The sequence below is a fragment of the Auxenochlorella protothecoides genome, assembly GCF_000733215.1.
Source record: "Auxenochlorella protothecoides strain 0710 unplaced genomic scaffold scaffold82, whole genome shotgun sequence".
Lineage (NCBI taxonomy): Eukaryota > Viridiplantae > Chlorophyta > Trebouxiophyceae > Chlorellales > Chlorellaceae > Auxenochlorella > Auxenochlorella protothecoides.
This window is the reverse complement of record NW_011934215.1, coordinates 74,474-98,378: the sequence shown is the minus strand read 5'-3', so window position 1 is coordinate 98,378 and position 23,905 is coordinate 74,474. Positions and strand designations below refer to the sequence as shown.

At 63.6% G+C, this 23,905-nt stretch overlaps 9 protein-coding genes across 9 annotated transcripts; 4 read left to right on the top strand and 5 right to left on the bottom strand.

Moving 5' to 3' along the window:
* Positions 1-153: 153 nt before the first annotated feature.
* F751_6114 (hypothetical protein) lies at positions 154-1,608 on the bottom strand (the record flags this gene model as incomplete). The annotated part of the gene is made up of 5 exons (XM_011399747.1): positions 154-268; positions 476-568; positions 740-1,136; positions 1,320-1,442; positions 1,587-1,608. The coding sequence occupies 5 exons, from the start codon at positions 1,606-1,608 to the stop codon at positions 154-156; spliced, it is 750 nt and encodes a 249-aa protein (XP_011398049.1).
* Positions 1,609-3,958: 2,350 nt separating this feature from the next.
* F751_6113 (Ribonucleoside-diphosphate reductase small chain) lies at positions 3,959-6,109 on the bottom strand (the record flags this gene model as incomplete). Its single annotated transcript, XM_011399746.1, has 7 exons — positions 3,959-4,070; positions 4,269-4,369; positions 4,629-4,761; positions 4,962-5,320; positions 5,500-5,660; positions 5,842-5,884; positions 6,014-6,109. The coding sequence occupies 7 exons, from the start codon at positions 6,107-6,109 to the stop codon at positions 3,959-3,961; spliced, it is 1,005 nt and encodes a 334-aa protein (XP_011398048.1).
* Positions 6,110-8,807: 2,698 nt separating this feature from the next.
* F751_6111 (hypothetical protein) lies at positions 8,808-10,461 on the top strand (the record flags this gene model as incomplete). The annotated part of the gene is made up of 4 exons (XM_011399744.1): positions 8,808-8,938; positions 9,191-9,349; positions 9,891-10,055; positions 10,317-10,461. The coding sequence occupies 4 exons, from the start codon at positions 8,808-8,810 to the stop codon at positions 10,459-10,461; spliced, it is 600 nt and encodes a 199-aa protein (XP_011398046.1).
* On the bottom strand, positions 8,873-9,358 carry F751_6112 (hypothetical protein; the record flags this gene model as incomplete). The annotated part of the gene is made up of 1 exon (XM_011399745.1): positions 8,873-9,358. One exon carries the CDS (start codon positions 9,356-9,358, stop codon positions 8,873-8,875), a length of 486 nt encoding a protein of 161 aa, XP_011398047.1.
* A 1,029-nt stretch (positions 10,462-11,490) lies between the features above and the next one.
* F751_6110 (4-hydroxy-tetrahydrodipicolinate synthase, chloroplastic) lies at positions 11,491-13,422 on the top strand (the record flags this gene model as incomplete). The annotated part of the gene is made up of 5 exons (XM_011399743.1): positions 11,491-11,506; positions 11,724-12,113; positions 12,509-12,815; positions 12,997-13,129; positions 13,372-13,422. 5 exons carry the CDS (start codon positions 11,491-11,493, stop codon positions 13,420-13,422), a joined length of 897 nt encoding a protein of 298 aa, XP_011398045.1.
* Positions 13,423-13,867: 445 nt separating this feature from the next.
* F751_6109 (hypothetical protein) lies at positions 13,868-14,473 on the bottom strand (the record flags this gene model as incomplete). Its single annotated transcript, XM_011399742.1, has 1 exon — positions 13,868-14,473. The coding sequence occupies one exon, from the start codon at positions 14,471-14,473 to the stop codon at positions 13,868-13,870; it is 606 nt and encodes a 201-aa protein (XP_011398044.1).
* A 1,822-nt stretch (positions 14,474-16,295) lies between these two features.
* F751_6108 (hypothetical protein) lies at positions 16,296-17,219 on the bottom strand (the record flags this gene model as incomplete). The annotated part of the gene is made up of 2 exons (XM_011399741.1): positions 16,296-16,577; positions 16,968-17,219. The coding sequence occupies 2 exons, from the start codon at positions 17,217-17,219 to the stop codon at positions 16,296-16,298; spliced, it is 534 nt and encodes a 177-aa protein (XP_011398043.1).
* A 1,170-nt stretch (positions 17,220-18,389) lies between these two features.
* On the top strand, positions 18,390-21,196 carry F751_6107 (hypothetical protein; the record flags this gene model as incomplete). Its single annotated transcript, XM_011399740.1, has 8 exons — positions 18,390-18,416; positions 18,929-19,069; positions 19,270-19,329; positions 19,663-19,846; positions 20,128-20,207; positions 20,405-20,538; positions 20,773-20,843; positions 21,048-21,196. The coding sequence occupies 8 exons, from the start codon at positions 18,390-18,392 to the stop codon at positions 21,194-21,196; spliced, it is 846 nt and encodes a 281-aa protein (XP_011398042.1).
* A 921-nt stretch (positions 21,197-22,117) lies between these two features.
* F751_6106 (TVP38/TMEM64 family membrane protein) lies at positions 22,118-23,572 on the top strand (the record flags this gene model as incomplete). Its single annotated transcript, XM_011399739.1, has 5 exons — positions 22,118-22,254; positions 22,394-22,491; positions 22,710-23,036; positions 23,233-23,306; positions 23,453-23,572. The coding sequence occupies 5 exons, from the start codon at positions 22,118-22,120 to the stop codon at positions 23,570-23,572; spliced, it is 756 nt and encodes a 251-aa protein (XP_011398041.1).
* Between the last annotated feature and the right edge of the window lie 333 nt (positions 23,573-23,905).

The window sequence follows — 23,905 nt, the reverse complement described above, 5'->3', positions numbered from 1 at the left end:
CCTCCCTCGACAGTTTTATGGCCTGTATACCTCTGTATATCTTCCCTAGCTCGGGCAAGTTTCAACATATGAGAGCTGAAAGGAATTGCTGACACATGCCTGCACCTAGAACCAGGCGGGAGCCTCAGACAAAACCCTGATACCTGTCCAGGGTTAGGCAGTCGCCTGGCTCTGCTCTGGGCCAGGCTTCTCCACCATCCCATCGCTCTCAAGTTCTTCCGAGGCCTTGGCCTCAAAGTACGCAACGTAGGGCAACACGTCTTGCAACCTGCCGCGTGTGTGGGGCATAGGGTGCGATGGGCATGGGGAGGCAAGCGCCAAGCTGCATGGGGAATACTTGGCAGACACAGGGCTCACCATCATCAGTGCTTCAGGCAAGGCATTATGCCTGCTGAGCCACCCTGGCCCATCTCCATCCCCACAGTCATGCAGTCTGAGGCGAGCGTGCTCCATCACACGGATGTCATTCCCTCACCCCGGGGCGTCATCGTACCTCATGAGCAGGAGGGAGAGCAGGGTCCCAGCCAGAAACACGACGACGGGGATCTCCACGAGCTCGGTGTAGAACCTGGAGGAAGCAATGGCAGGCATTCTAGCGAGGGTTTGAGGGGCTGGTGTGGGTTGACTGCATGGTGGGCTGCCGGGGCACCCTCCTCCAGCGCTGTGCAGCCTTCAGGGCACAGGGCCCGCCCCAGCCAGACAGGCCAGCCTCAGACCTCGGCCCCTGCCGCCCCCGCACCTGGGTGGCAGCCTGCCCAGGACCCATTCCCGGCCCCTCTGGGCCAGCCGCTGCGCGACCACGGTGATCACAAACGGCACCGCCAGCGACCAGCGGATGCGCTTGATGAGGGCCCGCGAACGGACCACCGCGGCCCAGCCGCGCTGGCCCTCGAAGATCACCGCCGGCGTGGCGGCCTGGAGGTCCAGGATGAGGGGCAGGGTGAGGGGCAGGGTGACGACCAGGAGGGAGGCAAACTGCAGGGGGACCACCGCCGCGGCGACCAGCAGCTCCACGCTAAAGACGGGGCGCCAGAGGCGGGCGATGTCGGGGCGCAGGGAGCGCAGCGTGCGCAGCGCGCCTCTTGCAGCGGCCAGGATGCCGGGATTGGGTCCATCGGTGCCTGTGGCACTGCCGCCTGCAGCAGTGCCACAGGCTCATGGTTGGATGACCAAGGCGGCGGCTGGGGAGGTGGTGAATCGTGGCACCTTGCAGAGCCCAGGTGGTTACTGAGCAGTGCACTGTGCAAGAATTAGCTTTGCCTGAGGGCACCCCCCAACCAAGATGCGCACGCGCGGCAGAGCACAGAACCAGGACGCACCTGTCGATGCATCGTCGGCCTGGCGCTGGCAGAGGAGGATGGTCGCAACCACTGCCCATGTTTTGAACAAGACGTTGATGGGGAAAGAAAGCAGGAACACAACGAGGGTGACGGCCTGGTAGCCTGCGTGACAGCCGGAGAGTGGGGTGTTGTCAGGGGAGGAGCGAGCGGAATGTTTTGCCAAGGACCAGATAGGAGGTCATCAGACCAGGAAAAGTGTGATACATTTATGAAGATGAAAATTCAGCGAGCCAGTGAAGTGTAGACTGCCCGTCGGCCGCAGTGCCATGTGGAAGCGGCCACTCGCCTGTCTGGAAATTGGCGATCGCAGGATCGACGATGAGATACCATGGATTCAGTACTGTAGACACAGACAGTCCAGGGATGAAGCGGAATGCCACTGTGATGGGGATGAAGAGCGGAGGGGAGTGGTGTGCCTTGGACACTCGGTACTGAAGGCCCCATCATGAGCAGCGGTACTCCTAGTATGTGATAGCTGGCCAGGGTATGGCATCCCAGTACAGTCTCTCATGGCAACAGAGCAGCAGTCCTCGTCAACCCCATCAACCATACCCTCGTTAGTGAGGCGATGGCTCGCACGATGCAGCAGGAAGATGGCGGCATCTGCAAGCGCATGGGTCAGCAGCAGCGCCAGGAGGTTTCTTCGTACTTTGCTTGCAGCAGCCACTACAATACGATACCAGCGAGGAGAACCTTTCGGCTCAGGCGCCCCACTCTCTTGAATAGGTTCTTGGAAAGGGCTGGATGTAGAAGGGGTGGCCGGGGGGCTGTCCTCCGGGGCTGGGGAGCCTGTTGGCCCACTAGAATCGTTGGCCGATGCATGGAGACTTATTGCTAGCCAATGCCTCCTTGCGTGCTCTCGCTGACGAGATCCGGCAGACCATCCACTTCGTGATGTTCCACACCAGGATTTCCTCTCCGGGAGAAGAGCTCTTGAGGCTGGAACGAGCGAAGAGCCGGATCGCTGCTGCAGGCTGGCCGGCCTGCCACCGACATCAGGCGCCAGGCGCAGCGACATGTCTCGAGCTCCGTGGGCTCACGCTTCCATGCTGGAATATAGTTGTGCTCGGAGATGATACTACGGTAGCTGTAAGTCCAGGGATCCTCCTGTACTGCGGACCTCGCGGCGACAATCTGCTCTGAAGATCGGGCGCGGGCGCTGGAAGCCCGTCTTTGCATGGTGCCCTGATGGACCTTGGAACAGTCTATGCCATCGGTTTATTTGAGGGAAATGGGTCTTTCGTATGTATAATCACTCTTTAATGTGAAATCCTTGCACCATGTCGATGCTGGAAGGGTACGACTTGACGGACCCACTCCCGGTGGGAGCTCCTCCCACAAACGCGGAGACCACCTACACTCGATACCACCTGAGTAGCGTCAAGAGTGTGGAAGGAAATGCCTACGACCTTCTGGTGCATCCCAATGGCCTCTGCATAGTACGCTTGAGCCCCTCCCATCCTCTGTGTCAAGGAGGTGAGGGAATGTTGCAGTGGAGGATAAGACCCTTGGTGTGGAGCCGTGTTGAAGTAGGGTTCTCTTGAATGCCACTGAGTACTGTAATCTGCATTGTACGGGCTACAGACAAGGACGCCAAGCTGGATGTGCAGCTGGGCTCAGCAGTGTCTGAGGCGGTGTACAGGAAAGGCCGTGGGCCCCGACTGCAAGCCGACTCCCTCCTGTGCCGGTGAGCTTCAGGTGTGGGGAAGCACCCTTCTTTCCGACCAATCAAGCTCAAAGGTGGCCGTAGATGGATGCCTCTCTCTGGTCACCAAAATTCGCAATCCTCCCCCACATGCTGCATCGTCTCAGAGTACGAGACCCAGAGACCGGACAGGAGCATGCTCTGCATGCCGCAGTCCAAGGCAGCCTCGTTGACGTCAGTTTACACCTATTGAACAACACTCTGTCAAGGAGGTGAGGTGGTGGGCCACTTTCTGAATGTTGGTTGGGTTCTGCACTCAGCATGCCACCCGCAGCAGTGCCAGAGCGGGCAGATGCCTGCTCTCCCAGGCCCCAGATAGGTAGCATTGTCTGTCTGGTATCTTGCAGGCAGCTGCTGGGTGGATATCTGGCAGTACTGGACCCACCTCCGCGTGAGCTGGAGCGACTTGCTTCAGAACATGCTAAAATTGCGGAAGGGACCCCCAAGATTCAATGACACACAACAGGAAACGCCTCATAGCCCTTTGACAAGTTCGAGTGCATGGTGTGCTCCTGCTGCAGCAGCATGACCCTCCCTGACCCGCTTCAACAAACCCTTGAGCGCCACTGCATTGTCTGTGTATAACATCAAACGTAGAGATGGCAGACATGGCTTTGTCGAGGCACAGAGCGCGTGCAGCTTGGAGGCCATGCACAAGAGTCAGTGGGGGGGTGCACAGGGAATGGGTGGGAGCTGGTAGCTACAGAGGGAAGACGCAACATGGTGAGGATGTGTCAGAGCAGGAAAGGAGAGTGGCGTGGGCTGGGATTTGGCTGGAGAAGGGGAGGGAGAAGCATTGGCCTATGGCTTGAAGGGGCCAGGCAATGTTGAGCAGGTGCGGGTTGCTGCCTGACTCGTGCCCAACTTCTCCAAAGTCAGCTGCCTCCAGCCCACCGGCGCCGAGGAAAACGTTCTAAAAGTCCTCGTCAAAGGACATGGTGTGGCTGCCGTCGTTGGTGACAGTGGCCATCACGTTGGCCTTCTGGTAGTCGCCCACTCGCTTCTCGAAGAAGTTGGTCTTTCCCCTGTGGATTAGGAGATGGTGGGAGGGTGAGACCTTACCGGGTGTCGATTCGAGGGGAGCCCTGGCACAGACGCAGGTCGCTCCTGCAGGTGCCTGGGCAGGCATGTGGCCTCACCACCTGTGCGCAATGCCACACCAAGCAGGGTGACACTCCAGGGAAACCCATAATAGGAACTCAGCCGGAGAACCACCGACGCACTGGAGCGAGATGAGCTCCATCCAGTCAAAGGGGTTCTTGGTGTTGTAGTGCTTGGGGCTTCCCAGGGCGACCAGCAGGCGATCCGCCACAAACTCGATGTACTGCAAACAGTGTTTGGTGAGAGGAGGAGTGCTCGATGGCAGGCTTCTCAAGGATAGTTCTCAGGTGGCTGCTCAAACACAGCACCTCTCTCAAGGCAGGAGTCCAAATCCAGAGCAGCAGGGACCGGTCCTCCACACCAAGCAAAGGAGGCGTGCCCTAGGCACTCTTCCAGCGGCCAGGTCTGCGGGGTTTCACGCAAGGCACAGGCTCGGCAGCTGCATCAAACGGTCACCCCAATGCCAAAGGACGCAGCCCCACCTGTGCCATGAGACCGGCATTCATGCCGATGAGGTCCACCGGGAGGGCGTCACAGATGAACTCCTTCTCGATGGAGACCGCCTCCAGCACGATCTCGGCGATGCGCTCCTGGCTGAGCTTGTCGTTTAGGAGCCTGTGTGTTTGGAAGCATGGGGAGGGACGACATGGGGCAGGGTGCCGGGCAAAAGGAAATTCAGCACGCAGTGTGGGCCAAACGATGGACGTGACAGACCCCTTGCGCTCGGCACCCGCACCCTGGTCAGAGCACTCTCGTGGCGTTCAGGCTGGGACTCCCTCCCAATCATCCCAGTCCATGCCAGCCTGGCCACTCACGAGTAGAGAAGGCAGGCAAAGTCGGTGTGCAGGCCCTCATCGCGGGAGATGAGCTCGTTGGAGAAGGTCAGCCCCGGCATGAGCCCCCGCTTCTTCACCCAGTAGATGGAGCAGAAGGAGCCGGAGAAGAATATGCCCTCCACGCAGGCAAAGGCGACCAGGCGCTCGGCGAATCGCTCTGCGCTCGAGATCCACTTCAGCGCCCAGTCGGCCTTCTTCTTGACCACTGGTACCGTCTCGGTGGCGTGGAACAGCATGTCCTTCTGCCGCGGGTCCTTGATGTACGCATCCAGCAGCAGGCTGTACATCTCGCTGTGGATGTTCTCGATGGCGATCTGGAAGCCGTAGAAGGCGCGGGCCTGCCGGGTGGTGGATTTTGGGATGGTGGGGCCAAGGTAACGGTGAGTAGCATGGTGGAGGGGCCAAGTTCCCAAGACTGAGGGAAACACTGGGAGAAGGTGGCATCGCCAGGCATGCAGCTTCAGGCGAGGATAACTGCAGCCTGGCAGGATGGTCCTCTTTCTCAAACCACTCCCACCTCTGGGATCGTAACCTCCTTCATGAAGCGGACGCCCAGGTTCTCCAGGACGATGCCGTCCGCCCCGGCAAAGAAGGCGAGAATGTGGGAGATGAAGTGCTTCTCGTTCTCGTTCAGCTTCTCCCAGTCCTGCATGTCGCTGCCCAGGTCGACCTCCTCAGCTGGAAGGGGGGGGGGGGGGGGGTGGATGGGGGGTTTGGGAAGGGAAGGATGCACACCAATCCCGGGGTGGGTGACAAGAGCAAAGTGGAAATGCGCCATCCTAATATGTGCACTTAATCCTGGGTCATGAGGGATGTAGAATATACAGCTCTCTTGAGGTCCAAGAATCTTCCGTCTCACCGGTCCAGAAGGATGCCTCGGCCTTCTTGTACATCTCCCAAACCTGAGAAACGGACATGTTCAGGCGTTGGGGGACCGACCTCACCTTCTTCCGGGAAGGGCGCCCGTGCTCGGCGCGCACGCTCGTCTCAATTTAAACATTTACGTCACACATGCCATCCAACTCACGTACCTGGGGGTACTTGATGGGGAACATGGTGAAGCGCTCCTCGCTCTCGCACAGAATTGATTCCTTCAGATCTGTGGTGGAGAGAGAGTTTGGCCCCATCAAACCCCGCCCGGGTCATCATGCAGGCTCGATCGGCTGATGGAGGTCTGCACTGTTCATACGAAGCGATCATCGAAACAGCGATGGCGAAGGCCTCGTGCGAGCCGCACCTGCAGCGCAGAGGGTGGACTCGACTGCCGACATATTTATGGGCGAGCTGACGCGACCGAAGAAATCACTCGAAGCCTTGCAGTACTGGCTTTATTCAATGGCACGCAATGATCTTGGTAAGGGAAATGGTTGGTGTCGGGGGGACGGCAAGGTTTGTCAGCTGGTCTTCAATAGTTTGAGTAGGGCTTCGGGCTTTCCACCCCCTTCAAAACTTGCTTTGGACGCGCGCCTGGCTGGTTGCAGGACGCGAGTATGTCGGAAGCACACTGAGAGAGAACTACCAACGGGTCGATTCCTCATGGCATGACATGTTCTGCACACAAATAATGTGACTGATTTAATGATGACTACACATTCCCACTGTCCAGACCACGGGCGACATGCAGCTCGAATGGCACCGGCTCGCCCTTCCCTCAAGTCACTCATCGCCTGATGAACGGGGCTCCAGGTTGGATGGCGCCATCTCCAGCGGTGTTGTGTGTTTGTATGTTGTAGATTCTCAGTTCTTGTTGTGTCCCCATTGGCGGCTGGTCTCCTGTCGGGGCCCTGCAGAGTGGCCACTCTGGTGTGCCCATTGCAGGCCTCCATGCTTGATCCTATTTTCTGCCGTTCCTACCTTTGCAGGAACAGGATGGATGTCGTACTGCAGACCTCCTTCCCCCCGTCGTGGTACCGATCATGGAAAACGGAACATGGCAGACCAGGCTACTGGAATGGGGGCAGGGATTACCAGCGCTGCAGGAGCAGGGGCAGGGAATACCCGCGCCGCCGGGCCCACACCTGCCAGCGCCATCCCAGCCACCGTTCAGTTCCCAGACAGGTTCCTGGCTGTACCTGCCAATCCGCTGCTGGAGCGGATGCGCTGCACGTACTGCGCAGGTGGGGCCTAGCGTGCAGAATTGGAGGTGGACTGTGTGCTCATGGGCTATCGTGAGTGTACCGACCTCCTGTCCGGCCACCACCACATGAATCACTCGCCTCGGGCATCCCCCTTACATGCCCCTCCAGGCGGATACATGCAACCCCTCGTCCTGACCAGCTGCATGCATCGCTTCTGCACCGCTTGCTGGAGCAACTGGGCTTCGAGACAGGAATGCCTGGGCAGGTGTGAATGGTGGGGTACGCGATGGGTGCAGGGACGTCGTGGGCATGGGTTCTAGCAGGTGACCAGCCACGGCCGCCTCGCCCACGTGGGTGAGGCTGCGCCCTCAACGCCCTGCCGATATGACTGAAGCTGCGCCATAACCGCCCCGCTCATACTGATGAGACTATGCCACAAATGCCCCGCCCGCACTGATGAGGCTGCACCCCCGTCCCGATGCCGCAGAGCCCCAAACTGCCCACAGTGCAACACCCCCGTCCCGCCCGGCGCCGTGCGCGTGGTGAGTTGGGCCTTGGAGCATGATTTCATGGCGGAGGGCCTGCCAATCAATCTCCTGGCCTGCAGGACACCCCCCTTCTGGACCCTGTGCCATTCACATGCCTGCCCCCCCCCCCTCCCCAATGAAAAAGCAATTTACCTCCTCCTTTTACCCTCAGGACACTGACTTTGACGCCCTCGTGAACATCGTGCTGGGCCCCCATCGAAGGGCTGGCGGCCCCCCTCCACCACTCGCTTCTGGACGGCAGGGGTGGAGGGCGGGTGCAGCTGTGCAAGAGCCACCCGGGGCTGACTGCACCGCCTCTCTGCATGCACCAGGGGTGGCGGGCCACCGGGGCCCCTCGTCAGTGGCGCAGAGCGCCACGGGAGCCCTGCCGGCGACGGCGTGGCCGAGCGGGGGCGAGCCGCCCGCACGCCTGCCACCGCGGCCCCGCTGCCCGCTGCCCAATGGAGGCCTGACGGGGCCGCAGGCCCCGCGCTGCGACCCTCGTGGGGGCATTGAACCAGTACCGCCAGCACACTTTGCCACGCTGCTTGCAGGCGCCTCCGTGCCCGCCGCACCGCTGCTTGCAGGCTCCTCCGTGCCCGCCGCACCGCTGCCTGCAGGCGCCCCCGTGCCCGCCGCGCCACTGCTTGCAGGCTCCTCCGTGCCTGCCGCCGCGCCACCCGCAGGCTCCTCCGTGTCCGCCGTCGCGCCGTTTGCAGGCGCCCGTGTCCAGATCCCTGTGACTCATGCAGGCCTGAGTACCCACGCCGCCGCGCCGTCCGCCGCTCCGCAAGAGGCCGGCGGCGCTGCGCGTCTCAACGGCGCCGCGGCGCAGGGCAGCGCGCCGGCGCCCATCCCGCGGCCCGCCCGGGCGGAGCCCGATCCCCGGCCTGTCTCGCTCCAGCCCAGCCCCGACCCGGGGTTCTGGGCGGGGTTCAAGGGGGTGCGGCAGCAGAGCAGGGGTTGGAGCAGCCGGTCCAAGCACAACGGCGAGTTCAGGTTCCTGGGCTCCTACGACTCGCCGGGTGGGTGGTGGGTGGGGTGGGAGGAGAAGGTGGCAGGGCGTGTCATGGATGGGGGTCTGGAGGGGGTGGAGTGCATGAGACGCATGCTGGACAGCATGTGCTCGGGGTAGGAGGCCCCGACCCTGAGGGAGCTCAAGTCGCTGCACAGGACCCGGCTGCACCCGGCATCGGGGCCTGGCGCTCTCTCATGCACCCATGCCAGTCGCCACCACCTCCAGCCCACCCCTCCGGTCCACACCATTAGGTGAAGCGGCGGCTGCCTACGACCTGTTTGTCGTGGGCACCGTCCTGGCCTCCAGGTGGCGACTCAACTTTCCCAGGCTGCGGTGCGTCTGGGTGGTGGAGGGAGTTGCGAGCAGTGCACCTTGCTCACCGCGGGTGCACCTGGGTGGGGGTAACCAGTGCCCCCAGTCGGGAGAGTTGGATCCCAGCGACGCACTCCCAGCCTGCCATCCCCGCTCCTGCTCTCCGTACCCCTGGCGTGTGGCCTGGCCCACGCGCGATGCCGGCGCTCCCCACCCCACCCTCCCCATGCCCCGACGCCCGCCTCCACCCAAGTCCCGCCCCTCCGCTCCCAGGGCGCTGTACATCGAGCTCACACACCCCAACCAGCGCAGCATCTCCACGCACCTGCTCACCCAGCAGCTCCCCATCCTGGTCGGCGCCCTGGCCCGCAACCCCCTGGCGGCATACATCCTGGAGGCCACCGAGCCCGACGGAGAGCTGCTGCCCGGCGCGTACCCCATACGGCCCGCGGCGGCGCCCGACGAGGCGCGAGTGGCCGGCGTCGGCTGGGGCTCCGGGGGCCGCTGCGGGCCCCGCACCCGGCGGGCCGGCGCCCCGCCGCCCCCGGCACCGCCCCCCCCCTGGTGCCGCGCCACCTGACCCCGGAGGAGCACCCCGCCGAGCTGGCGGCGGCCTACGCCGAGGCCGTGCCCGGCGGGCCGGGCGCGCTGCGCGGCGAGGCCCGGCGCGCGACGGTGCTGGTGGCGCCGCGCCCCCCCGAGCGCTGCCGTGCCGTGGGCGTCTGGGGCCAGGCGGACCCGGGCGGCGGCGGGGGGCAGGCGCTGCCCCAGCAGGCCCTGACCTGCCCCCCCACCGCGACCCTGGCAGATGTGCAGGAGGTGGGCCAGCAGGAGGGGGCTGGGCTTTTCACTTTCTGTGGGGGTGCGATCTGTCCTGCCCAGGATGTGCCAGGCGTGGCGAGCACGGCTCGGCGGGTGGCCCTGGCAGTTCGACCGGGTGCCGAGCGGCACGACACACTCGTGCGCTGGGCAGCCCCCCGCTCGCCACGCCTCCCGTCTCGCACACCCTGGCCTCCCAGGTCGTGGCCCAGGCCCTGGCGGCCCGGCCGGGGGCTCGCCCCGGACAGGCGAGGGTCACGGTCGCCGGCAAGCGCGGGGCGCGAGACGCGGCCGCCGATCCCGGCGCTGTGACGATCCGGTGAGGTGCCTGGGGAGGGGATGGGTGGTTGCTCCAGAGGGGGGCTTCCTCCGGACCCCCCCGCTCCCCAGGGAGTGGCAGGATCCGTAGCATTGCCGCATGACATGCGGCACTTGATGTACAAGGACATACTGGCACCAGTCACACCCGCTTCCTGGCTCGGCTTGGGGCTTGCAGCCCCCTGCGCGACCATCTGCAGTGGGCCATACGCGCTTGCCAGCCCCCACTCGCCATCCCTCCGCCACCCGTTCCCTCATCCAGGGACCTCCTGCTGGAGAGCGAGGATCCCACCTGCTGCCTGCGCCTGCACTATGAGGTCCTGCCACCCAAGGACGCCTGTGAGCCACGGCTGGAAGCCACATGGAACACGCCAACGATAGCCAGCGATGAATGTATACGTATGTGACGCACCATGATCAGCTGCCGCTTGGAACGCATAGGATTCAACCTTGTCGATGCATCTCAGAACACTGCTGGGTATACTTGAGGATTCAAGGGTACCCCATGAATCATTGCTGCCTGACAGCTCTGCTCATGGCAGCGCTCCACGAAAATCATGCTAGGAACTCGTCCGACTTTGTCCCACAACTTTGTGGCTGGGCCTTCCTTCACGGCATCTGATAGCCCCAGATTGCTATGGAGTTTCGCTCATTAGGGGATGGACAGGAGTTGTGCAGGAAGGGTGCAACGCTCGCATTCTACTGTAGAAGAGCACGGGTCGGGTGATTTGAACATTGTGACCCCAGTGACGCTCCAGTATACTGCCTTCTCTGCACCGGGACTAGTCATAGTTGCACTCCCCTTTGCAAACACTCCGTACCTGAGATTAGCCTAGCCTAGCACTTCCATTATTTTGGATCAGTGTCATATGTACGTGGAAGCTCTCTGGATGACTACCATGGGGGGGGCCCATTGCAGTTGCCATTTTCATGACAAAATTATCCAATTTAGCCTTGTCAAACACCAGGTGGCGTCTTCAGAATCCTCTCACAGCCTCTCAAGGAATAATGTGGAGTGAAGGGATGTGATGCAAAGGAAGGCTGCTCGGCTGGTGCATACGCATGCCACCTTCCCTCTGCACACCGGAGGGAGGCCGGTTGTCAAACTAAAATCCAACATGTGGCACCGCGCGCGCAAATGTCACGACGTTTGTCTCATGCATGGCTGGGCACTCCCGTACCCGCTAAAGAGATATAAGTATATTTCTTTGTCCAAAGTGAGCTTGGGCGGATTGACCACCGCCTTCTTCTCATCCTCGCCGGGACCAGTACCGACAGCACCAGCTATGCAGGGCGCCAGCCTGTGCCGATCCCCCGCATTCCAGGCACAGCCTACCAGGACATCCGCAAGGCGATCAGCATGCTCAACGAGTGCGGTTCTGGCGCCGTCCCGCAGCGTCAAGGCCGCCAAGTCTCACACCGAGTCCCTGCAGCAGATGCGCCTCGTCACGGGTGGGTCACGCAGGATGGGGAACGAGGGTTTGGGCCGCATTACCGGCGCCCCAGATGAGCATTTGATGATATTGATTGGATGGTAATGCTTCATGCGCCCTTGTCATGGGACCCCGGGCCGGGCATTATGAGGGAGGGGGGGGCCCAGCACGCCTCCTTCAATTCTTCGGGGCGACTTATAGACCTCCCCCTTTGCACGCCTTCACCCCCATCCCAGCCATCAAGACCCCTTACCTGGCCTCCGGCAAGTTTGACCTGGTCACCTACGACCGCCTGGTGGACGCCCAGATCGAGGCTGGCGTGGATGGCCTCATCATCGGCGGCACCACGGGGGAGGGCCAGCTCATGTCCTGGGACGAGCACATCATGCTCATCGCGCACACCGTCAACTCCTTTGGCGACCGCGTGCGCGTGATCGGGAACACGGGGTCCAACTCCACACGCGAGGCGGTGCACGCCAGCGAGCAGGGGTTTGCGGTGGGCATGGATGCTGCGCTGCACATCAACCCCTACTACGGCAAGACCTCGGCCGTGGGACTGGCCACCCACTTCCAGGCGGTCCTGGCCGAGGGGCCCGCAATGCTCTACAATGTCCCGGGCCGAACAGGTGCGAGGATGGGTTGTTTACCACTTGGCTGGGGGGTTGAGTTGGGGGTGGTGGAGGGGGTTGCACAGTGTTGGGAATTGGAATGTGCTGGTGTGGAATGACGCGAGCTTCCCCTAGGACCGGCAGGGCGTTGCCCTGGCGGTGTCATTGGGGCGCGTAGGGATCTCGTGCCCGGACTGGATGAGGGATGGCGTGTGGGACGGGAGCCGCTGTCACAGTGGACCATGCAGTCCCCTGGGCGTCACAGGCTGCGGTGCACTGCCAGCCGCCGTCGCATCCTGCGGGCGCTGGAGACCCTGCAGATGCACACCAAGCACACCGCGTGTCCATGCGTCGTGGACCCTGCTCCTCCCTTGTCACTCCCCATCTGCACCTCCCTTTCCCCCCTCCCCCAGGCCAGGACATCCCCGACGACGTCATCCTGGCCCTGCGCTCCCACCCCAACCTGCTGGGGGTCAAGGAGTGCACGGGGAACGCGCGCATCGCGGGCTACGTCGGCCGCGGCGTGACCTGCTGGAGCGGGAACGACGACGAGGCGCACGCCGCCCGGCACGAGCACGGAGCGCAGGGCGTGGTCTCCGTCACCAGCAACCTGGTGCCGGGGGCATTTGCCGCGCTGATGGCGCGCCGCGACGATGAGCTGGCGGCCAAGCTGGCGGATCTCATCGCCTGGCTCTTCGCGGAGCCCAACCCCATCGGCCTGTGAGTGTGCTTGGAAAGGGAGAGGTGGTTGCTGTTCCCTTGGGATACTGAGGAGGGTTCACGAGGGGTAACACTGCGTGTTGCAGGGGGCTGCTGGATCGCGGCTGTGGTGCACCACCCGCCCCGGCTCCACTCCAACAGCCCACACACCCCTCCACCCGCCCTGTCCCCTTGAAAACAGAAACACGGCGCTGGCGATGTGCGGCCTGGTGAAGCCGGTGTTCCGGCTGCCCTACGTGCCGCTGCAGAGGGAACAGCGGGGAGCGGGGGTGAAGATTCTGGAGGCGGTGCGGGAATTCATCCCGGGTGTCAAGGTACCGAGGGGTCGCACTGTGGCTCGAGACACTGGGGCTCTAGACCCTGGGGTGGAGGCGTCGATGGGTCCCAGACAATCCCAATCCTCCAGCTGTGGGCTGGACGGAGAGGGGATGGTCATGCTTGACAATCGCCCTGTCCATGATACCGTACAACATGTGGGGCCTGGTGGCGGCCAGCAGCAGAGTAAACTCTCCTCCTGCCACCCCTCTGATGTGCCTCCCCTCCCCTCCCAACGCAGGACATTCGCGCGATGGAGGACGACGAGTTCACTGCGCTCGCGTCCTTCTAGATGCCGAGTGGCAGCATGTCCAGGGCCCCCCAAGCGGCCTCATGGTGTCCGTCATATCAGGCCCGAGTCTTCAAAACCGTGTGCTTGAACCGGTACAGACTTTCACAGTGCGAGGGATGTAGTGCATGAATGACCAAGTCGTGAAAGGGGAGAAGGCAACAACTCCAGTCCAGGGGCATGTCTGCACCCCTCGACGCCGCTCTTCGGTGCGGGCAGGGGTTGCTAGGCCATGAGAGGTGTGCAAGAGGGAAGAGCGTGCCTGAAAACGTGTGTGGGGTGTGAGCCTCCCAGTGAGGGATGCGCAGCGCCAATTCTTGAGGTCGCGACAGCGTCGGCCAGCGCATTCGCAGCGACACGTTGTGGAACCTGTAGACAGCCCCCCGAGGGGGCATGCTCCCGGCAGTCAGACCCCGGGGCACGCTCCCGACTTGACGGCCCAAGGCGCTCAGAGCAGGACAGCCTGCCTGTCCGGCACAACATCCTCCGGTCCGCCCCAGCCAGAGGCCTCCAGGCTCACTGGCAGCGGCTCGGCCGTCAGGCTCAGGTCGGCCGAGAGGCCCGAGAGGCGAGGCGACCCTCGCGACGCGTCCCAGTGGACCACGGCCGTGGGCCAGTCTCCCACAGACGAGGACTCAGCCTTTTCGTCGCCGCTGGCGGCGGCGGCGAGCGAGCGCAGGGCCTCCACGCCCCCGAGGCCCTCCACCGCCCCCCCCAACCAGAACTGGCCGGGGGTCTGCGCTGCTGGCGCGTGCCCAGTGGACGCGGAGGGCGCGACCGTGGCCGACACGGGGGCCGTGTCGTCCCCCCGCGAGTCGCCCGCCGCCTCTCGTGCTTCATCCCAGGCCGCAGCCGTTGCCTCCACTTCGGCTGCATCACCCGCGACGGCTCCCAAATCAGGGCTCGCTTTCACAGGCCGGCCGGCCGCCAGCTGCGCCAGGCCCTCGGCCTCACTGGCGAGGAGGGGCTGGGCCGTGGCGGGCCTGCCGTCGAAGAGCTGGGCCAGGAGGCCAGCCCTCTCGGCGTACCGCTCCAGAGCCTCCTGCCTCTGCATGCATGTGTGCGCATGTGCTGGTGGATGGAGAGGGAGGTCCAAGGATGCGTCGCACACGGCTGTCTGGCTGGGGATTCATCGCGGTGCAAGCAGGTGCCCATTCTTTCCCTGGGCATATCGAGCACACGACTTCCAAAGCAGCCCACCACCACCACCCGCAACACACGCGGCGCCCCCCCCCCCAAAAAAAAGCCCACCTGGGCGCGCGCCGACGCCACCCTTTCCAGCGCGGCATGCCTCGCCCGCTTTCCCGTTGGCACGGCCAGCGCGTCCCTCCAGAAGTGCGACACATGCTGCACCACGCTCTCGTGCTGGGACTGGCGCGGCGCGGGCTTGGTCGCGGATCGCGGCGGCGGCGTGTCCGCCGGCCGCGCCGCCGCCGGGTGCAGAGAGTGCTGCGCGGGGGCCGGCGAGTGCGCCGCCGCGAGCGGCTGCCGGGCGGGGCCCTGCGCGCCCTGCCCGCCGATGATGGTGCGCGCCGAAACGCCGGGCGGCAGCGAGTGCGCCGCCAGCGAGTGCGCCGCCAGCGAGTGCGCCACGCCGGGCGGGCCGGGCCGCGGCGCGGGCAGCGAGGCGGAGGCCAGGCTGCGCTGCGGCGCCGGGGGCGGCGGCGGCGGCAGCGAGCCGGCCGGCCCAAACCCGGGCGGGAGCCCGCCGGGGGCGGCTTCTCCATAGCCGCTGCCTGGCCGCGCGGCCAAGAGCTGGCGCTGCGTCCGGAACTGCTGCAGGGCGGAGGCGCGTTGCAGCGCGCCGGGGTCCGCGCCGCCGGGCCCCAGGTCCAGCGGCGGGCCCGCCGCGCCAAAGGGGGGTCCGGGGCCTCTGCGCCCCAGGCCCATGCCCTGCACATCCATAGGGGACAGCTGGCGCTGCATCTGGCCGGGGTGGGAGGGCAGGACGCTGCCCGGAGCGGCGCCGGGCACCCCGCCGCCCATCCCCCAACTGTGTGTTCGAGGAGAGGGGAACAGATCTTTGGGGGCCGCAGCTGAGCAGAGAAAGGTCCCTTGGCAAGGGAGCCATACATGCGCAGGGCTGCGGGATGATGGGCTGCGAGCTGCGGCACCAGGACATGCCGCCACATGCAACTTGCTGCCACCCTGAACCGCACAAGCGACAAGGGCCCAGATTTCTGTGCCTCCTCCCCTCCGCAAAATGCAAACCCCTCCGCCTGCCCGACCCTCACCCCGCCAAGAGCCTGCGGGCCCCCGCCCCCCAACCTCCTCTACACCCGCAAGCTCGACTCACAAGCGCGGGTCCTGGGACGCGGGCGCGCTCTGCTGCGCCATGCGCTGCTGCTGCTGCTGTTGCTGCGCGGCGTGCTGACGTAGCGCGTGCTGCTGCATCGCCGCGGCGTGCGCCTGCATGTACTGCTGCTGCTGCTGCTGCGCGCTGGGCGCCTGCGCCGCGTACTGCCCGCTCGCCGCCAGGTACTGCTGCGCTGCCGGTGTCATCGGCCCCGGCACTGGGGTCGCGCCCGCCCCGCCCGGCGCCGTGGCGGGGTTGGCGGCCTCCAGGCCCGCGGCGAGCCTGCCGCGGCCCAGCTGCTGCTGCGCCGCCGCGGCCGCCGACCGAGCGGCGGCCGCCTCCTCCCCGGCTGCGCCCCAGCTCGAGGGCAGGCCTGGCCCCTGCTGTTGCTGCTGCTGGGCCTGCGGCGGGGGTAGAACCCCGGGGGACCCACCCAGGCCCGGCCGCTGCCCGGCCCCGGCATACCCAGCGCCGGCGCCCGGGGCCGCGCCCAGCGGCAGCGCCCCTTGCTGCGCCCGCGCCTGCATGCCGTGGTGCCCACCGGTCCCCAGCGCAGCTTGGGCCCCAGGGGTCCCGTGGCCTAGCGCCGGCCCGCCGTGCCCAACCCCTGCTGCTGCTGCTGCTGCGCAGACACCCAGGCCTCCCGCCACGCCTGCATCTGCTGCGCGTGCTGCGCCCACTGCTGGTCCTGGGCCGCGCCCTGCGGCGGCTGCGATGGCTGGCCCGCCGGCGCATACACGCCCGCGGCCTGCGGCATGTGCAGGGCCGGGCGCGTGGGGGCGTGGACCCCGGCGCCGGGGTACGCCATGCCGCCGTAGCCGGGCGCCAGGCCGTGCTGCTGCGCCTGGCCCTGCAGCGGGCGCTGGCCAAAGCCCACGCCGGGGGCGGGGCCGGGGCTGGCGCTGGCGCCGTACGCCTCCGCCTGCCCCTGACCCGGCACGCCGTACAGGCCCGCGTGCGGGGGCGGCGCAGGGGTGGGACCGGGCGCGTACGCGCCGGCGGGCCCACCCCGCACATAGTACGCGTGCTGCTGCCCGCCCGGGGCCTGGGGCCCCCCCAGGGCGGCCAGGTACCCGCCCGGCGCTGCGCCCAGCATGCCCGGCGCGGCGTCGCCCGGGCGGGGCGAGGGCCCCGGCGCGCCGCGCTGCGCGGCGTCCTGCTCCTGGCGGGCCGCCATCTCCGCGGCCGCCGCCTGCTGCTGCTGCTGGCGCGCCACCGCCTCCCGCATGCGGGGCAGCAGCTTCTCCTGCACCGCCCGTGTGGCGTCCTCCACCGAGCAGGTCTTGGTCTGGCGCAGGGTGGCGGTCATGATGACCAGCTGTGAGGCCACTTTCCGCTGCACCGCGGGGGTGAGCTGCTCCAGCACGGCGTTGTAGGCGGCGGAGACGTGGGAGGCGGGCAGGGGGGCCGGGGGGTCGGGGGTGGGGCGGTCCGCTGCCTGCCCGGAAGCCAGCTGGGCCGAGCCGGGGTGCTGGCCCAGGCCGGCGTGCTGGCCCAGGTACATGGGGTGCATGTTGCTGTGCTGAGTACCGTTCAAGGTGGGGGCAGGGACCTGCTGGCGGGGCCACCCTTCCGCCATCGCTCCCTGGGAGGGTGGTTTAACGACATTGGGCCAGTGCTGCTTGGAGCGGTGGGGATGCAGGGATCGAAGGGACATGAAACACCGAGAATTTATGCACCCTCACCTGGGGCTAGGCAGTCGAAGGAGGTGCGGGGGTCATGGGATACGGTACCTGCACGCCGCTGCACCTGACGGTCCCTCTCGCACACAGACGAGGAACGAGCAGATGCACAGGACGACACAGACTTCCCACAATTTACAAGGATACCGATGCCAAATTGGCCTAGGAGAGGCGCAAAGGAGAGCTTGTGAGTCTTGTCTCGACTGCATGTGTCCCTGCGTCCGAGGTGTGGCACTTCGCAAAATCGAATCAAGTGGGGCGGGCAGAAGTACCTTTCGGTTCGCCACGCATGTTCCTGACGCTCCTCGATGGCACAGCCCCCATAGCATTGGCATTTTCGGCATTCACCGCCTTGACACTAGGGCGTTCCAATAGTCTAGCTTACACGATCTATGACTGGAAGGTCATCGAGGAGGCTGCAACAGTACTCCAGTAAAGTAATTGGAAGTCTCTCTGGGTGCTCATCCAGCACGCAGAGTTGGCCCCAGTGTGCATCGTCCTTGGTGACTCACCATTGGCTGCACACAGTAACAAGCGGCCGGGGCCTTGGAAGGCCAAGCTTCCACTGTGTATGAACATTTTTTAAACCTTTTGGCAGGGTGAGGACTGTGGATTGCTGGTGGCAGCCTTCGCAGCAGCAAGCAGCATCAACACCTTCAAACAAACTCTGTTCATCACTTGACACCGCTTCCCGTCGCCATGTGGTTGCCTCTTGGACTTTTCCCAGGCTTTACCTTTGAGCCTCAGCTGGCATCCTTGCCCTTCTTGTTAGCCTGCCAAAGGGAGGCATCCTCGGGGCCTGCTCGATGAGGACCAAATTGCGCTGAAGCCCGCTCCCTTCTTGTTACTGTGGACAGGTCCAGGCTTTCAGGCAGCAACCAAATGTTATCTTCTTGGTCAAAATCTCGTTGCAACCCCCTTGGATATAAATGGCAGCGATCAAGCGCATGATCTCAAAACAGATCCACGGCGAACAACGCACTTTTGTTCGGATGGCCGGGGAAAGTGCGCACTCAACTGTCCCCGCGAGGGAATGACCTGAGAGATCACAACTAAATTTCCACAAAGACATAGCCAACCACACTTGCCGAGCTGCAAGCCCCACTGACCCGGCCGACCCTCTTCCCGGGGCTAAGTGATACAAAGCTGTCCATTGCGGATACGATCCCATGGGAACTACTGTGTAGGGAAAGCGGAGCTTGTCCACACCAGTCATCGCATGGAGAGTGGCGTGGACGGGCGACCGCAGCGATCCCGGTGCAGAATTGCTGCCTTGCTGTTATTGGCCGTCGTTGCCTGCTGGCTCCCGATCAGCCGAGGAGAAGGACTGGAGAAGTCTGCGACTGGCGACCAAGGGCTAGAAGCCGGATCGCGGGTTGCACAGGTTCATTCCCTGGGAGACGGCCAGACTCTGGATGCTAGCTCTGACGCCAGGCAGCTGCCAGGGAATGCAGGCTCAGCTGCAGAGAAGGCCAACGCATCGGCCCATGTCAAGGAAGCTGAGCAAGCTCAGGGCACCCCTGCGGGACAGGAGTATGTCGCCATCTGTGCCGCCACGAAGGATGCGGGCCCCGACGTTCGGGAGTGGGCAGACTACCACCTTCGCTTGGGAGTCGCCCGCATCTACCTGTTTGACACGGACAATCCCGAGCCTGTGGAGCCAGACATTGCAGTGCGTCTCTTCCTCTTGGCGGGAGGAGAGGGCCTTCATTGTAGACAGGGTGGTGGGGATGTGACTGGCTGATCATCACTGGCTGTGTGCAATGGAGTCGGCCCCTGCCCCGTGCTGATCGGGCATGCATGCGCCTGGTGAACAGTGCACCAACTAGGCTGCAGCTCCCCAACCATTGCAGTCCCCTCCCATGCACACAGGACTTCATCAATCAGGGGCGCGTGGAGTACTACTACCTGCCGCGAGTCACGCCAATAACTGTGCCTCTGATGCAGGTGCCAGATTGACTGGAGTTTGTGCATCTGAGACCAAGGGGGCGCTTCCTGCACATTGTGTTGATTGCATGCTGAAAAGGAGGGTAGCCAGGGGCAACAGCGTGCGGTGTCCTGTCTTCTGCACGACCACCCCTTGCATCGTATCGCATCAGCCCTCTCCTGGCCATGCCAAAGCAGCAACTTACCATCGCCCTACTTGCTGCATGCAATCGTACAAGCTCACACATGTGACGTGATCTTCCCCTCGACACCTGAGCCAGAGTCACTCCACTCCACCTCCACTGACTCTTTGAGTGCACCCTCACCCTTCCCCGGCAGATCAAGCTGTATGACTTGTGCCTGCGCCATGCAAGCCCACTCCATGCCTTCATCGCCTTCATCGATGTTGACGAGTTCCTGGTGATGGCATCGGCCGAGCGCGCAAGGGGGCTGCCAGGCCTGCTCAAGGAATTTGAGCAGCACGGCGCCCTGGCGGTGAACTGGAGGCTGCTGGGCCCGGGAGGTCGGTGGCTAGGGTACTGGATGGGGACGGAGGCCTGCAGAGGGGGGCAGGTGTGTGTTGTGAGTAAAGGAGTCTTCCCTTCCAGGAAACAAGTAGATGGTTTTGAGGCCAAATGTCTCGCTGGATCAGATGGATTTCATTGCACTCATCCTATTGTGCATCGTGTTTCATGGAGCGGCTTACTTGCCAAGACCTGCACAGACTTTGAGCAGTGCTTGGCTTGTTGCTGTAGGACAACTACCCAGATCTCAACCCCGCAAACCCACATGCACTCACTACAGGCCATGCGATCCAGCCAGGGGGGGGAGTCCTGCAGAACTTCCTGGCATGCACGCCAGTACAATACCCTGAGAATCGACATGTGCGTATGATCCCTCGCGTCTGGGGCCTGGGCGGCGGTGGGAGTAAGGGCAAGGACACTCGATATGTCGGACACAGGCGCTGGTTTGTGTCCACTGCCTTGATTCCCATGCACATCGTTGGCGTCAATGACGCTCTCGTTTGCAAGGTCGCACAGAGTGCCAACATACCTACACCACTCTCCCCCACATGCCACAGATAAAGTCTATCGTTAATACCAAATTTGTGAGGGGCACCAGCTCGGACCCCCACCACTTTGAGTATGCAGCGGGGGCGAGTGCTGTGACCCTGGCAGGGGAGCAAGTCACTGAGGCCATGTCGGCCACGGTCTCGTGAGCTGGGTGTGGGAGGGCGGAGGGGTGTGCAGCCAGGGCGCTTGCGGGGAGGTGTGAGCGGACTTGGATGCTCAAGACTGCCGCTCCCTCTGGCAGTGGAGTCCATGCCTTGGCAAGGAGAGGCGATGCAGAGTGTGATCCCATCAAAGCACCAGGCCATCGGACCTCAACCAGGCATTGATGCCTGCACCGCTGTGAAGCGTGACCGCCTGGCTCTGTGAACCCTCGCAGGGGCGATCGCATGATGCTCTACCACTACGCCACGAAGAGCATGAGCCAGTATAGTGGCAAAATGGTGAAAGGTGAGTCTGTATCCAGCCGATGGGAGATGCAGTCGCAGGATGGGGAATCTTGACGCATTGAAGGGCACCAGAATAGTCACCTGCCACCGAATGGAGTCCCACTGCACAGCCTGGAATGTGGATGTGGGTCCAAACATTCTGTCAGTCACTCGGCCAGGTCTCTGAAATCGTGCCCAGCCCTCCTCTTCCAATCTTTCCCAACAGGGTCCGGCATGGGTAACCGCAAGGGGGCCGAGTTCCTCACGCGCATTGACGGTGCCAGTACGGAGATCTGCACAGACGCACTCACCAGCTGCAAGGAGCTGGGCATGGAGGCATGTGCAAACGTGACACTCCCTGTGGGCACCGCATAGGAACACTCTCGCCTGGCCCCATTCCCACACCACCCTCAGCGCTATAATCCTTGTCAGCAGATATGGCTGGCTTGATTTCACGGTACATGTAGGATAGTACGCGTTCCAGTCCTCGAAAAGGGAGTTTCAGGCTTTGGGTCGAATAGGAAGTAGTCGCATTATGACGTGGCTGGGCATGCATGAAGCTCAGGACGGGGGAAAGGACGGGGACGATAGTCTCATCCCCCGCCACAGATTTATGCCTCCTGCAGTAAACATGCATTCAACTTGCTAGCCTCTATAAGCTTCGTCCCTTGATCTCCCGCTGCGGCACCTCGGAGGGCAGCCTATGTGCGGGGCTTCGCACCAGCTATCCGCGGAGAGGTGACCGTGAATTCCTCAATACGATCACAACCGCACGGCTTGCACCCTGACACCCACCTATACAATGTTTATCTGCACCAGCATGAGCCTGGCATCGAACGTCCTGCAGGTAGGCGCAAGCTTGTCAGGTCTGCGAATCGGGGGAGGGCATGTGCGTTCGGGATTCCACCAGGTCCAGGCGCATGTGCTGCCATGACCAGGTGCATGGGGACCCCGCAGGCGGCGGCATGTCCCCTGAAAGTACAGACGTCCTGGATTCCATCTCGACGTCCGCGGATGGCCGCGCGGATGGGAAGCAGGGACGGGGGCCCCGCAGCCTCCAGGCTGGAAGCTCCGACCACGGCCAAGCAGTCTCACAGGCACGAGTGGGTAGGAGGCTTGGGTCCTGCCTGTTCAATGCCCCTGACACCTTCATCACAGCAATCTGGGACTGGTTACACTACATGTGCCCCCTCAGCTCATGCCCATGCCGGTTGGTCCTCCAGGTCCTCAGAAGAGGGACGCCCAAGCACTCCAGCTGACGCTGGCGCGAGCTCTGGGAACGGCAGCAGCTCAGGGATGCCAGAGCATCTGGAGGACACAGAATCTGGAACAGAGGCCGAGGCCGAGGAATTTAAGTCCAATGCCGCGATCCTGGCGGCGGTAGGCCTGGTCAGTGTGGCAGGCGCGGGCTTCTACTTTAAGGATCAGATCTGGTGCGCGCTGGGGGATGATGGTTGGATGGATCCCGGGGGTGGGGGTGCGTCTGTGGCGTTGGTCTAAATTCGGATGCACCAAAAAGCACAATGCCACCTCCTGACAGACTCAACCTCCCCTGTACCTGCGCGTCGCCAGGGTCTCGCTGGAGTGGTTCACCGGCGTGATTGATGCCATGGGACCCGAGGGCTACCTAGTGTATGTGGCAGCGTATGCCCTGCTCGAGCTGGTGGCAGGTGCGCAGGGCAGGCGCAACCTTGCTCAAAGGCTGAGTGCATCTCATGACAATCGCCATTGCTAATCGCCAGCCTCCCCACCGCCCTCAGCGCACCTTACCGCTTTCTATTCTATCTACGCATGCTCACCCCTCCCCCTCCACCGCGCGCTCCCGGGCACCACTCCCTCCTGTGCCACCCTCACCCTTCCCCACCGTCACCCCCCCTCCAATGTGCAGTGCCCGCCATCCCATTGACAGTGGCTGCCGGCGCCCTCTTTGGCCTGTGGCCCGGGGTGGCCACCGTCTCCCTGGCCGCCTCCATAGCCTCCACCACCGCCTTCCTCATCGCGCGCTACCTGGCCCGCGACCGGGTCAGTGCCATGGCCTCCAAGAACAAGCAGTTTGCGGCCATCGACCGTGCCATCGGCAAGGACAGCCTGCGCGTCGTGACCCTGCTCCGCCTCTCCCCACTCCTCCCCTTCTCCGCCAGCAACTACCTGTACGGCCTCACCTCCGTGGACGTGGGGTCCTACATGCTGGGCAGCTGGATAGGCATGCTCCCAGGTGAGGGGAGGGGGAGGGGGGTGCTAGGGAAAGGGGTGACATAGGCAAAGCTGCGGCGCAGCGTTCAGGGCCCCATGGTGACGTGCCCGGCCAGCGTATGTTACCTGAGCCTGGACTGGGTCTACCAACCCCCTGTGCAATCTGCTGCCAGTGGTTTGCGTGAACCCCACCCCCCTCCCCCTCGCCGCACGCCCAGGCACGTTTGCGTATGTGTCGGTGGGCGCGTATGGGAAGGACCTGGCCTCGGGGCACGGAGTCGCGCCGTGGCAGGTCAGTGGGTGCACCAGGGGTGGTGTGAGGTGGTGCATTGTGGGCTCGCAAGGGAGTGGAAAAGGCTCTGAGCCGCCCCCAGCGTCCCCATCCATGACAACCCCTCCCTTGCCAAGGCGCTCCCTGCACGTCATGCTACTGCTCAGGTGGCGCTGGGTCTCGGGGCCACTGCAGCCACCATCTGGTATGTAGGCGGCCTGGCATCAAAGGCCCTGGCCGATGTGGAGGAGGAGGAGGAGTCCGGCAAGAAGGAGAAGAAAGCATGAAGCGCAGACCCCAGTGCTCTGTACAGTAGCCCATCGCCCAATTTTGGATGCACCAGGACTCTTGTAGATACCTTTCACAGAATGCTTGCATGTGCTTGGAGCGAGGAGGCGGCGGGTCACAGTTGCCGTCGTTGGGTTCTCATAGGGCAGGCACACTCATGGCCCACTGATGAACTCTTGAGGCAAGGATGAAGGCAGACCAGGTCTGGATCCCCCCCTGATGCACAGCTCCGTGCTTTGGCAGTGTGTTGACAGTGACACAGGTTTGATATCCGGGAGGATGTATGGGGCTTGTGGGTCAACATGGCCTGGGGGGGTCTGGCTGTTGAGTAC